Source organism: Pyrus communis, chromosome 10 (genome assembly GCF_963583255.1).
Source record: "Pyrus communis chromosome 10, drPyrComm1.1, whole genome shotgun sequence".
NCBI lineage: Eukaryota > Viridiplantae > Streptophyta > Magnoliopsida > Rosales > Rosaceae > Pyrus > Pyrus communis.
The window spans coordinates 3300215-3314452 of record NC_084812.1 but is presented as its reverse complement, the minus strand read 5'-3'; the positions used below and the strand labels follow the sequence as shown (position 1 = coordinate 3314452).

General features: G+C 39.8%; 1 protein-coding gene and 1 pseudogene across 2 annotated transcripts; one reads left to right on the top strand and one right to left on the bottom strand.

Moving 5' to 3' along the window:
• Positions 1–664: 664 nt before the first annotated feature.
• LOC137747422 (probable glycosyltransferase At3g07620) lies at positions 665–4173 on the bottom strand. 2 transcript variants are annotated; one of them, XM_068487524.1, is made up of 5 exons: positions 3968–4173; positions 2533–3610; positions 2325–2455; positions 1886–2234; positions 665–1574 (listed from the first exon to the last, which is right to left on the bottom strand). In XM_068487524.1, exons 2-5 carry the CDS (start codon positions 3373–3375, stop codon positions 906–908), a joined length of 1992 nt encoding a protein of 663 aa, XP_068343625.1. In that variant the 5' UTR covers positions 3376–3610; positions 3968–4173; the 3' UTR covers positions 665–905. The 2 variants fall into 2 exon arrangements, with proteins under 2 accessions (XP_068343625.1, XP_068343627.1); XM_068487526.1 differs by having other exon boundaries at positions 2533–3461.
• Positions 4174–6023: 1850 nt separating this feature from the next.
• On the top strand, positions 6024–14191 carry LOC137746952 (putative disease resistance protein RGA3; annotated as a pseudogene).
• The last annotated feature ends 47 nt before the right edge of the window (positions 14192–14238 follow it).

The window sequence follows — 14238 nt, the reverse complement described above, 5'->3', positions numbered from 1 at the left end:
GAAGTATACGTGGTGCTTTTCTGGTGTGTGCAGAAAACAGTCAGCGAGTGGAACAGCTGGGGCCCACCAAGAAGACGTCGATGTCTCTCAGTGACTACTCCAATCAAAATTCAAAGTGGATAGCTCGCTCGTGCGTGAGAGAAGAGGAACCACGCGGCGTGTTGGGAACGAACTCTTTTGGTTTGGCGTGGAGACATCTCGTTGCTCAATGAGCCATGCTGGGAATCCTGCGTCAAACTTAGTCACTGAGCAATTTACATGTCACGGAACACTGTTACGTTGATTTTGTCGGTCCCAATTCCGGATAAAAAAGGAGGGAGAGGGTATCGGATAGTAAACAGTCGACACTCCTATCTTACATCAAATCATGATAATGAATCCTGAACGACATAACGTTAACTGAGCGCAATGACGTTCTAAGATTCATATAGCTAATCTCATTTAGTGGAAAAAGACTTTGTTGTTGTTGTATCAAACTGGCAGTTACACAGCAACTCATATGCCACGGAACACTGTCACATTGGTGTCCGCGCCATGAAAGTCCTCGTGTCCGTCACGCCCTAAAACTTATCTTTATCACCTTCATTTGTCTTGGTGATCACTATAAATACCTTTAACCATTAAAAGATAGCTTTCAGGTGTGAATTTCTTACTGGTAGCAACTAGTAGTAACAGTTTCAGCTATTGGGATTAGAAGAAAGAAATTATTTACAAAACAGGAAAATGTGAAATATGTTACTTACAAAACAGTTGAAAAGCTTTACTCACAGTTAATTTCGTGGTGTAGCATTTAAACACTCTTTCTACAGCTTCACAGGTAGAACAAGACGCGATCGGAAACTGCCTCATTTCTATTTCGTGTGCTAGCATCTCCACCTCTGTTCGTCGGGGAATTTCAGCAGAACTTAACGGAGTTTTAACTGAAAAACTCGGTTGTACCAAATCGAATGAAGTGTCATGTGGAAGAGATCATACTTGAGGGGTTTAGCATGCCACAGAAAATGTTTCTGAACCTTCCTGACCCCTAGCTGCAGCTGAAGATACTTCTCTTCTGGTATCGAAACTAGTATCTCCTTCAACTTTGGAATGTCTTGCTCTGCAAGAATCACAGAGAATGCCCCCCAATCCAAAACCTCGAAAAATGGCGGCACAAAGTTGTCAGATATGATCACAGGTACGCACTCATAAAATATTGCTTCGACCACTCGCGGACTGTTGACCTCATAACCCTTGGGGCAGATACAGTATTTGCTGCTCTGCATGTGGTGGATGTAATTCAATTTTCTTGCAACACCGGGAGGCATTGGGCCAAAAATCTTCACATCGGGGTCTTTGTCCTTCCAGTACTCTAGCAGAATTGGACGTAAGTAGCCATGCATATTTCCAGCATAAAAGGCAAGAATCTTCCTCTGAGAAGGAGGTTTGCCTCCAAGATCTATAAGGGGATTTCTCTCTGAACGAACATATGTCTCTGGAAGAGACACATCCCTTCCTATTTTGAAGCCGGAAGTCGGATCAGCATTGCAAAGCGCTTTGATGCAGCGCTCCATGTGGTGCCTTGTTTCATATGGAGCCTAGAAAAGTCAACCTCACATGTTAGAAAGGCATGCACTCTGAGACACACGCATGTAAGAAATACATTCGTGTGGGGGGACACAGTACACATTTATAGACAGAACATATGGTACTTGACTTTTGAAATAAGTAAACATCAATGTCCAATATGATAGGATTCATTTTCATGAGAATCTTGGCAGTACGTATGAATCTCAAAACCATTTGTGGAATCCCATTTTACTATCGTAGTATCTTATTACTAATAACGAAGCAGATATTAGTCACGCAGGAAAAAGCAAGAAAAAATAAAGGTGCATTGAGAGCATACCCAGTCATGGCAAGCAACAAAAAAATGATCTGCGCCATCAGTTCTGTTAAAATAAGGATACTTTGCTGCAATTGTTTCAGAATATTCCTTCAGAAATTGGCGTAGGTTTGTACGGTTGTGAGAGTTACGTACATATAGAGCATACTCTAGCATCCGGGAACTAAATGGCATATAAAAAAGATGAGCCTTGCTAGGATCCTTCACAAGAAAACGCTTATATCCCTGCATCAGTTTCATGAACCATCCTTCTGAAGCATATAAACCCTTGAGTATTGGTTGATGAAAGATCGGCTTGTTTCCCTCCTTGTAGATATAGATTTTCAGCGTTCGTTCCATAAGTTCATAACTCCTGAGAATGGAACAAAATGTTACTGTAAACGGAATCACTTCCACTTAGCATTAAAATTAACTTTACCTCTTAAAATTTAATTCCAACCACCTTTTAAACATGGAAACATTTCTAAAGAGAGGAGCATAAAGTTCTGGATCATTTATTGCAATAGGAGGATGCTCGATCTGTGACTTCGTAGCTAGAATCTCCTGGTCACGTACAGAGGACCATCGTGGTTTCTACAATCAATGGAAGAAGTTAGGAACCATAACAAATTGATTGGGGGATGATTAGATTAGCAGCAGCAGTATCTTACCGGTGAAAGAGAAGAAACGCGCTTCCGCACTAGTATACGATTCATCTCAGATATTGATGTTATCGACTTTGGTGGCAATTCACACCTCATCTTCTTCTTCTTCCCAAGTCTTGTCGTCACTACAGAACCATTTTTTGAAGCCACAACACCACTTTTCAAGGAAGTAGAACCAACGGAAGTGCTTCTATTTTCTAACAAATTCGCTGCAGGAAAAATGAGTGGATACGATGGAACAGCAGTTTTGACACCATCAGATTTTTTTACTGTCACGGTTAAATTTTCTTTTGAAGCATTCTCCCTAGTAATTTCAGAGTTCGGCAACACAAAATTCTCCAAATGGAAGCCATCCCTAGTTCCATCAGCCTTATCCAAAATAGTAACAGTTTCTCGATTCTTAATGCTGAGACTTTGATTTATGGCTACAACATTCTCAGACGGGAAATCATCATCTACATTTCGATCAGTGTCACTTTCAAAATCATTGTCTATTTCTTTTTCTTCTAACATTAAATCGATTTCCTTAGATACATCCTTTCCATTTGGTTCAGTACCCTGCCTAATTTCTCCTCCAAACATAGAAACATCAATCGAAGCCGAAGAATTTACCATGAGAGGATTGCGAACCATCATGGACTTGGCAGAAGAATGAACAGGGAGGCCGCTACCTTTGACTTGTGCTGGAACCTCACTGTGAGGCGATAGAGACCGAAGAGCAATGCCATAGGGAAGCAAAAGCGACTGAATCGATAAATAAGTAACAGACACTACCCCGAGAAGAAAAAGCCATCTCCGACTCCGGGGTTCTATATTGCATAGCTTAGGAAATTGAAATGTGTACTCCATACTAGGCACTAATACTTGCAATGCAGATAATTCAGAAGCTACCGAAACATCTTAACAGGAAATTGACTCACTTGCAAAACCAAATCCTGCATAGATTCCCACAACAGCACAAATTATGCACAATCAAAATCCAACAGTGCAGTTCAATAACAGTTAGATCATAGATCTGTCCTGAAATCGGGGTCATAGCGAAAACCGAAACAAAAAGGTTGAAATTCAGTAGTTATTAGCAATTCTGCAGAACAAAGAATTAGCACATTAGCATTTCCAGAACAGTCACAATTAATCACAGAAAATAAAGGTGAGATCTTGCTTAATAGAGCTTGTTAATTCAGGCTAAGTAAACACTAGACTCGTAACATGCACAGTCAGAAGACTCGGAACTGATTATTAAGACTAATCTCAACAATGCTAATCAGAATCCAAGCAATCCCAGTATAAATTTCAGTTGCAATTAGCAGGCAGTCTAATCTATGAGGAATGAATCTATGCTTTATGAGAGTGAGTAACAGTTGCATTCCCACTAAGCATTAGCAAAAAAGAAATGCTATTTCCTGTTTGGTTGCCGAGAAAATGAAAGTTTTGAACTGACCTGAGTACAGTGAAGCACAAAATTCGAGACTGGATTTTCTCAGAAGCCAAATAGAAAAACCCCAGAAACCGATCGGTTGAAGCTTTTTGCAAAGAACAAGGATCCAAAGGTGACAACTTTGCAAAGAACAGGGCATTCCAAGTTGGGATTTGGGCCGGTCGGAACTCCGTTTGAAGAAGAAAGAGAGAATCTCTCTCATCAGTCACAGTCGCATCCACTTATTATATTAAAATATTTTCTCCTTACATAAATTACCGGTTTTACTGTGACACGGTTCGGAGAAGGAAAAAGGATTCGAATCTTTTTTTTGGAAATCTGTCTTATGATCGGAATCGTTCATAGTATATCGTGCAGTTAAAAATTATTTTAAAATTTAAAATTAAATATAAAAAGTACTTAAAAAACTGATCAGACGATATACAATAAACGATCCCGATCACGAAATTTGATCCGCAAGGATCTTTTTCCACCATTAAGTATAGGTGCCAGAATTAAGTATTATTTTCTTTTGTCTATTAAATTACTTTCCTGCCGGATGGTTAAACTTTTACGAAATGGATTAAGTTTTCGAAAATTTACTCTTCTCCTGGGTGTAGTCCGTATCGACTGAACTAAGAGTTGGATGTATAACAATGATTCAATAATAAAATGTGTGTCAAGGATTCAATACTTAAAGATTTAATCATTAAGGATCTAGCATTAGATGATCCCTTTTTACTCTATTTTTTTAGTATAAAAGCTCGTAAAGACGATATCAATCGAAAATATAATGTGCTTGTATCTTAGATTTTGTTTAAAAAATTGTTTGTAAATTAAAGTAGCATATAATCATTTTTCTTAAGAATTGGCCAAAACATACTTAACAAAAGAAAGGATTGTGACCATGTTAATTATATGCCAAATTACACAAAATTTAAGACTTGCTTGCATTTTAGTCTCTTCCGATTCATATTGATCACATTCAACTTGAGAACAGATCTAACTGAACCGAAATTTTTCTGGACGTAAACAAATGGGAACCAAGCTATATTGGGTTTAAAGGACCACTATCAAAGTTGAAGTTACACTTGGCTTTATTCAATTACAAGATTGCCACTGTCGACCGTGCACACTGAATAACTCTTGCCAGGTACTGCATTGTTCTCTAACATGGACGCCCCGGTCGAAGTGCTGTCATTACCTGGTGCGAATCCATACACGCAGTTGTGTTGTTTCGTTTCATTCCCCTGCCCAGATTCTTCCTCCGAATCCGAAACATCAGTGTCATTAACTATAGGCCCTATACTTCTCTACACCACCAAGATTAAACTTGCTAGACATTGACACGTTTGAGCTACCAACATTGGCAAACATTTGCTAGACTGCCCCGACGAAATCTGGGATGATTTAGTGAGCTTGAAGCTTGCGCATGATGCCGGAGCCGACGAGGTCATGGGATGGGGTTGATGGAGGTTGGAGGAGGATAGGACTTGTCCAGATATGCCATGGCAGGGGTAATGGGAGGAAGAGGAGGGCTGTTTGGTTCTTAACATAGCAAAAGTTTAATAAAGAATTAGAGGGACAGCTGTGCTGACTATATTGGGCCATGTCATCCGGACAGTAAATTGGATACTCCCAAGTAAGTACCCAAGTATTATCTTTAATAAAAATAAAAATGAAATATTTTTTCTGCATAGATGATTTTTAAATGGGTGCATGGAATGGCTTTAGGCTTTATGGTTGGGTAAAGCATTGTACCTTGGCGGGGCTGTGAGCATTGTGTCTTGCTTGTTGGAAGTAGCTTTATGCTTTTTATGCTTTTATGCTTTTATGCTTATGTAAAGACCAGTTAATTATACGGGGAAGCAAGGCACCTCCCTTTGCAGAAAGAACAAGTAATGGTAATGGATCTTTCTCCTCTCTTATTATTCACTATTTCATGCACCATATATATTGTCATTTGTCAAGACCTTTCATTCATCAGCTTCCAACACTCTACACCTCCACCCTTCTTGTGTCCTTTAGCTATTTCTCTATTCTCTGCTCTCCCCTTATCTCCGTCGTCTCCCCTGCGAGTATGGATCCTGCAAAGGTGTTAGAAGTTCTCTACACTTTTCCGGTGGAGAGAATACTGAATTCGGTCGCTTCACTTGCTGCTCAAGAAATCGGTCTTTTCCGACGATTCAAAAAAGAACGAACTGAGCTTCATCAATCGTTAATGGAAATTCAAGAGTACTTAGGCGATGTTGCCCACAAACCACAGGATCGGGGCATGGCAGTCAGAAACTGGGTCAAGGAACTGAAAGACGTAGCTGAAGATGCCGATGACGTCTTGGAGGACATCAACTACGAAGTTCTCCGGCGTAAAGTAGAAATTCAAGACCACATGAAGAAGAAGGTACTTAACTTCTTTTCGCTCTCCAATCCCATTTTATTTCGTCAAAAGATGGCACACAAGATTAAGAACATCAGTGCGTCTCTGGCGGTTCTCAAGAGTAAGGCATCTTACATTGGCTTAGTTGCAAGGGGAGTAGATCCAACCCTTCCGGGTATGGGGAACAGAGAAACCGTCTCAAGCTTGGGTCATGATGAGAAGATCATCGGAAGGGAGAAGATTGTGTCGGATATCATTGCAACGTTGATCGAGTCCAAGAATCAGGAAAAGAACCTTTCGGTTAAGGCCATTATGGGAATGGGGGGACTCGGAAAGCCGACTTTGGCAAAATCAATATTCAATGATGATGCCATTGGTAGACATTTTCAGGAAAAATTGTGGGTGTGTGTGTCCAACACTTTTGAGGTCAATTTGATTCTAGATGGGATGCTTGAATTGCTCGACCCAAAAAACGCTGGACTTAAACGTCGGGAAGCATTGCTGAATAACCTCAAAGAAAGGTTGACAGGGAAGAGATATATTCTGATACTCGATGATGTTTGGAATGAAGATGAGGATTTATGGAGCAATTTTAAGAGTTGTTTGTCTGGACTCAATTCTGCCCCCGGAAGCATTGCCCTTGTTACCACCCGCAGTGCTAAGGTTGCATCAATCATGGAGACAATGCCTAGGTGTGATTTGGAGTTCCTACCAGTGGAGGATTGTTGGTCCATAATAAAGAGTAAAGCATTATCAAATGGTAATGTTTTTCCTCTAGATTCAGATCAAGAGCGCATTGGAAAGGACATAGCTAAAAAGTGTGTTGGTGTACCATTGGTGGCAAAGGTATGCATTGATATATTATTATATTTCCCCTTGTTGTTATGTATTTGAAATTCTATTTTAATAACATAAATATAGAAATAGAAGGATGGGTGGGGGTTTTTTGGGTGTAAGATTTAATTTAATTAATCGTTGAAAAAGGTTACTCTTATATTAATACCTTTTGTAAGATTATAGTCTAATTCGAGTCCCATTACTCAATATCCAAGTCAAAATACATTTAATTACCTCACTTATTATTTATAATTTGAGGTTTTATTAGTCTTTTCCTCCTAGCTATAATAGTAATACCATGTGTTCACATTATGTTAATGCATTTAATTATCTTTTTATTTTATTCATGGTAATATTTTTGATATATACATTTAGGTACATTAATTTTTTTAAACAATATAATTCGATATACTTTACGTTCTTCATTTAGTTACATTAATTCATTTTATATATTTTGATACAAAAAAGTAGGTACATCAACTCATACAATATTTTGCTACATACACTTAAGTATGTTAATGTACATTTTGGTACAAACATTTAGTACATCTTTTAATATATTTAGATACACTTATGGATTTGCATATTTTTTGTATTTCTAATATTTTTTTTTTTTTTTTGGAAATATTTTCTCATTTATAATTGGATGAAGTTAAGCATAAAATCAAATATTTATGAGGATAATTTTTAGAATGAAGATATACATTAAATATCTAGTGAAAGGACCAAAATCAATATATAATCTAGAATTTAGAATTAAGTACTTAAAATGACACACCCCGACCGAGACCGGAGCGTGCTGGCCATCACACGAAGGTGATGAAGCCATGTGCACGTGCGGAAGCTAATAAAGTAATAATATAGAAGTACAAATAATTAAAAACTAGCATACAAGGTATTAAAATAAGTGCTAGCAAGTGAGATACAATTCAGAGCAGGTCTATAGCAGCCCAAATGAAAAGACAACAGTAGTACGCCCGAAGGCGAACCTACAATAGTGAATGTCTGTCAGAAATGCCGGAAAACCCTCAGGGAAAACCACCGCAACGGCTAAGCAACTAGAACTTGGAGGGGCGCAAAACAAAAGCGTGAGTGGGCAAAAACAAAGCTTTCGAAAACCATTTATAAAATACTTTCTAACCCCTCGCCGTAAAACCTGTATACTTCCCAGAAAGTAAACATATATATACGTAAGTAAAGATATGCCAACATGCTCAAGGGTATGCCAATCATGCTCAACAATATGCCATGTCAAAGTCTCGTAATGGTATGCAAGTGCTCAGGTATAAAGTATGTCGATAACATGAAATTTGGCAGCCGGAGTCACCTAAAGTGACCTGTACGGCTGCATATAGAGCTCAAATCTCAAACTCAGTAACTGAACCTGCCCACGAGTCGGAACCACCTATAGTGGTCTGTACGACAGGCCTGGGTGTAACATATATATACGCTCTAGTGCTACGATCACGTGAAGGCTGTGCGAATAATCGCGGGTCACCTACGAGTCGGAACCACCTAATGTGGTCTGTACGACAAGCCTGTGCACCTAACTTGGATCTAAGCTGAGCGTGTGGTGCGGGAGGTGAACAACACGTGAAGGACTGTGCCCTACTCTGGGCGGGAGCACTAACACCGGGGGTGCAGGTTATGAGCTCTCTAAACATCTCAAACTACTGCTGAATGTAAATGCGAATACCACTTACCTGACACTTACCTGTGCGTCCACAGCACCCAATATGCATATGTATATGTGTACCACTACTAATGTATGCAATGATGCATAAACGATAATAATATGGTGCATGGCATAAAACACTTAACCCTTTTTAAACAATTTATGGGAAAATAAACGTATATAGGTATATACGGAAAACAAAAGCCCACTCACTGGTATGTAGAAGGGTCGTAGCCCCCCTGCCTCGCGTGTGCACGCTCGTCCTCGGGGTACGTGTCACCTAAATGCGAAACAACTATAAAAACGTTAACTTTAAAGCACATAACCAACTTCTCGTAATAACTTCTCATACATTGCTCAAAATGGACAAATGAATATACCAACGTGCTCTACACAACCTCAGGATCACAACCATATTTTTAGAAAAAATTTCCTCCGCCGCACGCGCCCCCACGCGCCGGCCAAGGCACGGACCTACGCGCCCCCACGCGCGGCCACGTGCCATGCACACTGACGGTGTCAACAGACGCCGTCAGAATATTCCGTTAAACTGACGGAATATTCCGTTAAACCTAACTGACGCCGTCACTGCCGTTAGGAATATTCCGTTAAACTTAACGGAATATTCCCCTTTCTTCTCCGATTCACCCTCGCCGGACTCCGGCCATCGGAAAACTGGGAAAACTTCAATTTCACTATTCTCCTTCGTTTTTCAACCATTTTCTATGATTCTTGGACCAAAAGAAAGCCCTAGACTAGTAGAATCACGTTATATAATTTTCAAAAGCTAAAAACCACGCGATCATACCTGTCTCAAAACTCCAAAACTCGGCCAACTTCGAACCAAGCTTCTCCGACGTCAAAACTCGACCAACGAAGCACTCCCAAGCTCCTTGGAACCTCACAAACACACATACGAGCTTAGAAATCCCAAAAACTAAATGAATAAACTTTGCATGAACAGTGCTTGAAACGGACATTGTCGAATCGACGTGAAAACCAAGTGTTTCTTACCTGAAAATGGTATGGCTGTGCTCGCCTCGACCTCACGAGTTCAATGGTATAGTTGGTTCCCTCGATCCGTGATGGTTTGGGTGGTTTTGGTGTTTGTCCGTACGTTACAGAGAGAAGAGGAAGGAATGGAGCTCGGGGGAGAGAGAGAGACAGTGTCTGTGGGTGTGAGAGTGTGTGTGTGGTCCAACACATGCCTCACCACACAAAACAACCCACAACGTGACAAAAACGAACTAGGGGCAATAAGGTAATTTCACACGTGCGTTTTAATAATCCCGGGACGGGATGTCACATAAAACCTCTCGTCACTTAGTATTCCGGTCTAGTGGTTCTTCATTACTTGTAAGTGAGGGATATTAGGTTTAATTCTTACCAAAAGTGAATTTGAATCACATTATTGCTAACCCATTGTGAAGCTTATCATATTCCCTCACCCTCTTAGTGTAGATAATATCGTTAATTCAAAAAAAAAAAAATGTACCTAAACCCCCTAACCTTTTAGTGTCATTCCAAATTGGTCTCAACATTTTTAAACATTTCAAACAAGTATCAAATCTATTGAAAATTAAATTTCTGTTAAATCATCTAGGGCTTACTTTGTTTCCAAAATCAATAGAAATTAATGGAAGCATGATCTCCACCAAGTAACGGTCACCACCACCCATATCAGGCCATCACCTCCAAACCCAAACTGCACCCTACAACTCAATTAGCAAACAATGAGAAGAAGGTCGTGGAGGTTGCTGAAATGGTGCAGACTGTCATGATGTAGCCACAACCATCTTCACCGCCCACTTGATATTTCCTAATCTTCATTTTTTATTTCCATTTTATTTGTGAACTTTTTATTTTATTTTCACTTCATATCTTTTTTTTAAAGTTATTTTTATTTTATTGTTTTTAGATTTCAATCTTATTTAAGGACTAAATTTCAAAAAGTTCATTTTTAAATTTGATAGTGGGTGAAGAAATAAGACAAGTGGTTAAGTAACAGTACTCTTAATCTAGGAATAGCTTGCATTTTACAAAGGGGTGTGATATCCACACATCCCTTTTTACTTCTTCCACACCTTTTTAGTTTTGGATCGTTGGATCGGATAATTGAAGAAGAGTAACGGACATAAATTAACAAGAGGTGTGTGAGAAGTAAAAAGAAGTGTGTGGATAGCACACTCCTTTACAAAACGCTCTTTCAAACTATGGCCCTTACGAACTCTTCAATTACTAAGTTATAAACATGATGATTTTATTCTAAGACTTGTATTTAATTGATCTAATCAAGTATTAAACTATTAATTTATTTGTTAATAGGTTTTGGGAAGCTTTATGCATTCTAACTATGGTACAAGTGAATGGTCGTCAATTCTACAAAGTAAGATATGGGAATTACCAAATGAAGAGGAGAAAATCATGTCGGTTTTGAAGTTAAGTTTTGATAATTTGAAGTCGCCATTCTTGAAACAATGTTTTGCATATTGTTCAATGTTTAGAAAAGATTTTGAAATTGAACGAGATAACTTGGTCCAGCTTTGGATGGCTCAAGGATATCTCCATTCCTCTCCCAACATGAGCATGGAGGATATAGGCAATAAATATTTTAATATTCTATTGCAAAGCTCCTTATTTCAAGATGCCATAGAAGATGAGTACAGTGTTATTACCGAATGCAAGATGCACGATCTTGTGCATGATCTTGCAGAGGAAGTATTTAAATCTCAAAGCTTGATGGGGGACTCCGACCAGATGGATGATGCACTTGAGATTCAGCATGTTGGGCGAATTTCTTCCACGACACTTGAAAGAATTCTACAAAGGAGTGTTAGGAGATTGCGATCGTTGAGATTGCGATCGTTGTTTGTTGATTGGGAGGTCCCTGGTAACATCCTCCAAAGGTTTAGAGCTTTACGGATGTTGAATTTATCCGAGGCTGCAATAGAGGATTTGCCCAGCTCAATTGGAAAGTTGAAACACTTGAGATATCTCAACATTTCTAATACAAGAATAAAAAAACTCCCAAAATCTATTGGCAAGCTCTACAATCTTCAGACGTTAAGAATGTCAAGGACACGGAATCTTACAAAGTTTCCAAGGGAAATGGAAAATTTGATCAACTTGAGACATGTTTATTTCGATAAGTACAAAGAAGTTCCATTTGGGATGACAAGATTAACTCATCTGCAAACGCTACCTTCTTTTATTTTGGATAGAGCAAGGCGTCATAGACTTGATGAGCTAGGTGGGTTAAATGAATTGAAAGGGGAACTAGTTATTGGAGCATTGGAATATGTGAGAGACAAGGAAGAAGCAATGAAATCAAATTTAGTGGGAAAAGCAAACCTACAAAAATTGGAATTACACTGGGGGGATGTACCATTCTGCGAATCTTGACGAGGATATTCTTGAAGGACTCCAACCGCACTCCAACTTAAAAAGCTTGACGATTGAGAACTTCATGGGTACTAAATTTGCATCATGGATGATGAGTGATTCGTTGCTCATTAATTTAACGGAGATTAAGTTAATCGGTTGTAGAGAATGTGAAGCGGTCCCACCACTCGGACAGTTGCCGAATCTTGGAAGGATTTCCATTGAGCAATGCCCCAAACTAAAATCCTTTCCAATTGCACAATTCCAATCTCTTAAGGAGTTGAAATTACGTGGTTGCCCAAAGCTAAGATGCACTTCAATTCACAGTCTGTCCTCGCTCTGCAAATTGGTTATTGAAAGATGTACGTCTCTTGAGGAGTCGGAAAATCTACAGTCCACGACCAGCACTACTCTCCAGCAGCAGCAGCAGCAGCAGGAAGATGACTTGTCTTTAAACGGTTGCACATCCCTCCGTGAATTGAGAATTAAACACTGCGATGGATTCACAAGTATACTGAGTGGGCTCCATTCCTGTATTAGTCTTCGCACACTGGATATCATCGGTTGTCCAAATTTGAGGACTTTGTCGGGTCCTGGGCTACCAACCCCCGCCTCTCTTGAGAAAATGTCTATAGTGGGATGTCCTAATCTTGAGGCTATTCCCAGTTTAGACAACCTCACGTCCCTCACTGTGCTGGGTATTAGCAGTTGTGATGGATTAACAAGTATACCGAGTGGGCTTGCATCCTGCACAGCTCTTACCAGTTTGAATGTCGATGGTTGCCACAATTTGATATCTTTGGCGGATCACAATTTGTCCAGCTTGCAATCTCTTTCCTATTTATGTATTAGTAATTGTGGGAAATTACAATATTTGCCCAAGGGGCTGCACTCTCTATCTCGTTTGAAAAGCTTGTCGATCGGTAACTTCTGCAAGGAGCTCGATTCTTTCCCGGATTTTCAGGTCCCATCGCAACTGGAAGAATTAGTATTGGACGGGTGGCCTAAGCTCAAGTCTCTGTCTCAGCCAATTCAAAACTCTACTTCTCTTACTTCTTTGTCCATTTCTGATTTCGGTGGTGTGGAGGCTCTTCCGGAGTGGTTGGGCGACCTTACATCTCTTACAAATTTGAAAATTTTCTCTTGTGAGAATTTGAGGACTTTGTCGGGTCCTGGGCTACCAACCCCCGCCTCTCTTGAGGTAATGTTTATACGGGGATGTCCTAATCTTGAGGCTATTTTCAGTTTAGACAACCTCACGTCCCTCACTCTGCTGGATATTAGTTGTGATGGATTAACAAGTATACCGAGTGGGCTTGCATCCTGCACAGCTCTTACCATTTTGACTGTCGATGGTTGCCACAATTTGATATCTTTGGCGGATCACAATTTGTCCAGCTTGCAATCTCTTTCCTATTTAGGTATTACTAATTGTGGGAAATTACAATATTTTCCCAAGGGGCTGCACTCTCTATCTCGTTTGAAAAGCTTGTCGATCGGTAACTTCTGCAAGGAGCTCGATTCTTTCCCGGATTTTCAGGTCCCATCGCAACTGGAAAAATTAGTATTGTACGGGTGGCCTAAGCTCAAGTCTCTGCCTCAGCCAATTCAACACTCTACTTCTCTTACATCTTTGTCCATTTCTGATTTCGGTGGTGTGGAGGCTCTTCCGGAGTGGTTGGGCGACCTTACATCTCTTACAAAGTTGACAATTCACAGTTGTGAGAATCTGATGTATCTGCCTACGGTCGAAGGTATGCAACGCCTAGCCAAATTACATAAGCTAAAGATCTTCATGTGTCCCCATCTCAAAGAAAGATGCGCCAAGGACAGCGGCCCAGAATGGCCAAAGATTTCTCACATTCCAGATATCACAGGTAATCTTTATTTTGATTTCCAATCAATTTTGCATGTATATTTTGTCCAATATTGTTCACTCACTCTCGTTTTCTGCAATAAACGGATATTAGTCTGGTGAAGAATCGGAGTCAAAGGGCTCTTGCCAGAGTGATTACGCAACCTTTC

Coding starts and splice junctions, on each gene's coding strand:
- LOC137747422 (XM_068487524.1), bottom strand. CDS start 3,375: ATGGAGTACACATTTCAATTTCCTAAGCTATGCAATATAGAACCCCGG. Junction 2,235..2,324: donor AATGTTTCCATGTTTAAAAG/GTGGTTGGAATT, acceptor TTCCATTCTCAG/GAGTTATGAACTTATGGAAC. Junction 1,575..1,885: donor TTGTTGCTTGCCATGACTGG/GTATGCTCTCAA, acceptor TGACTTTTCTAG/GCTCCATATGAAACAAGGCA.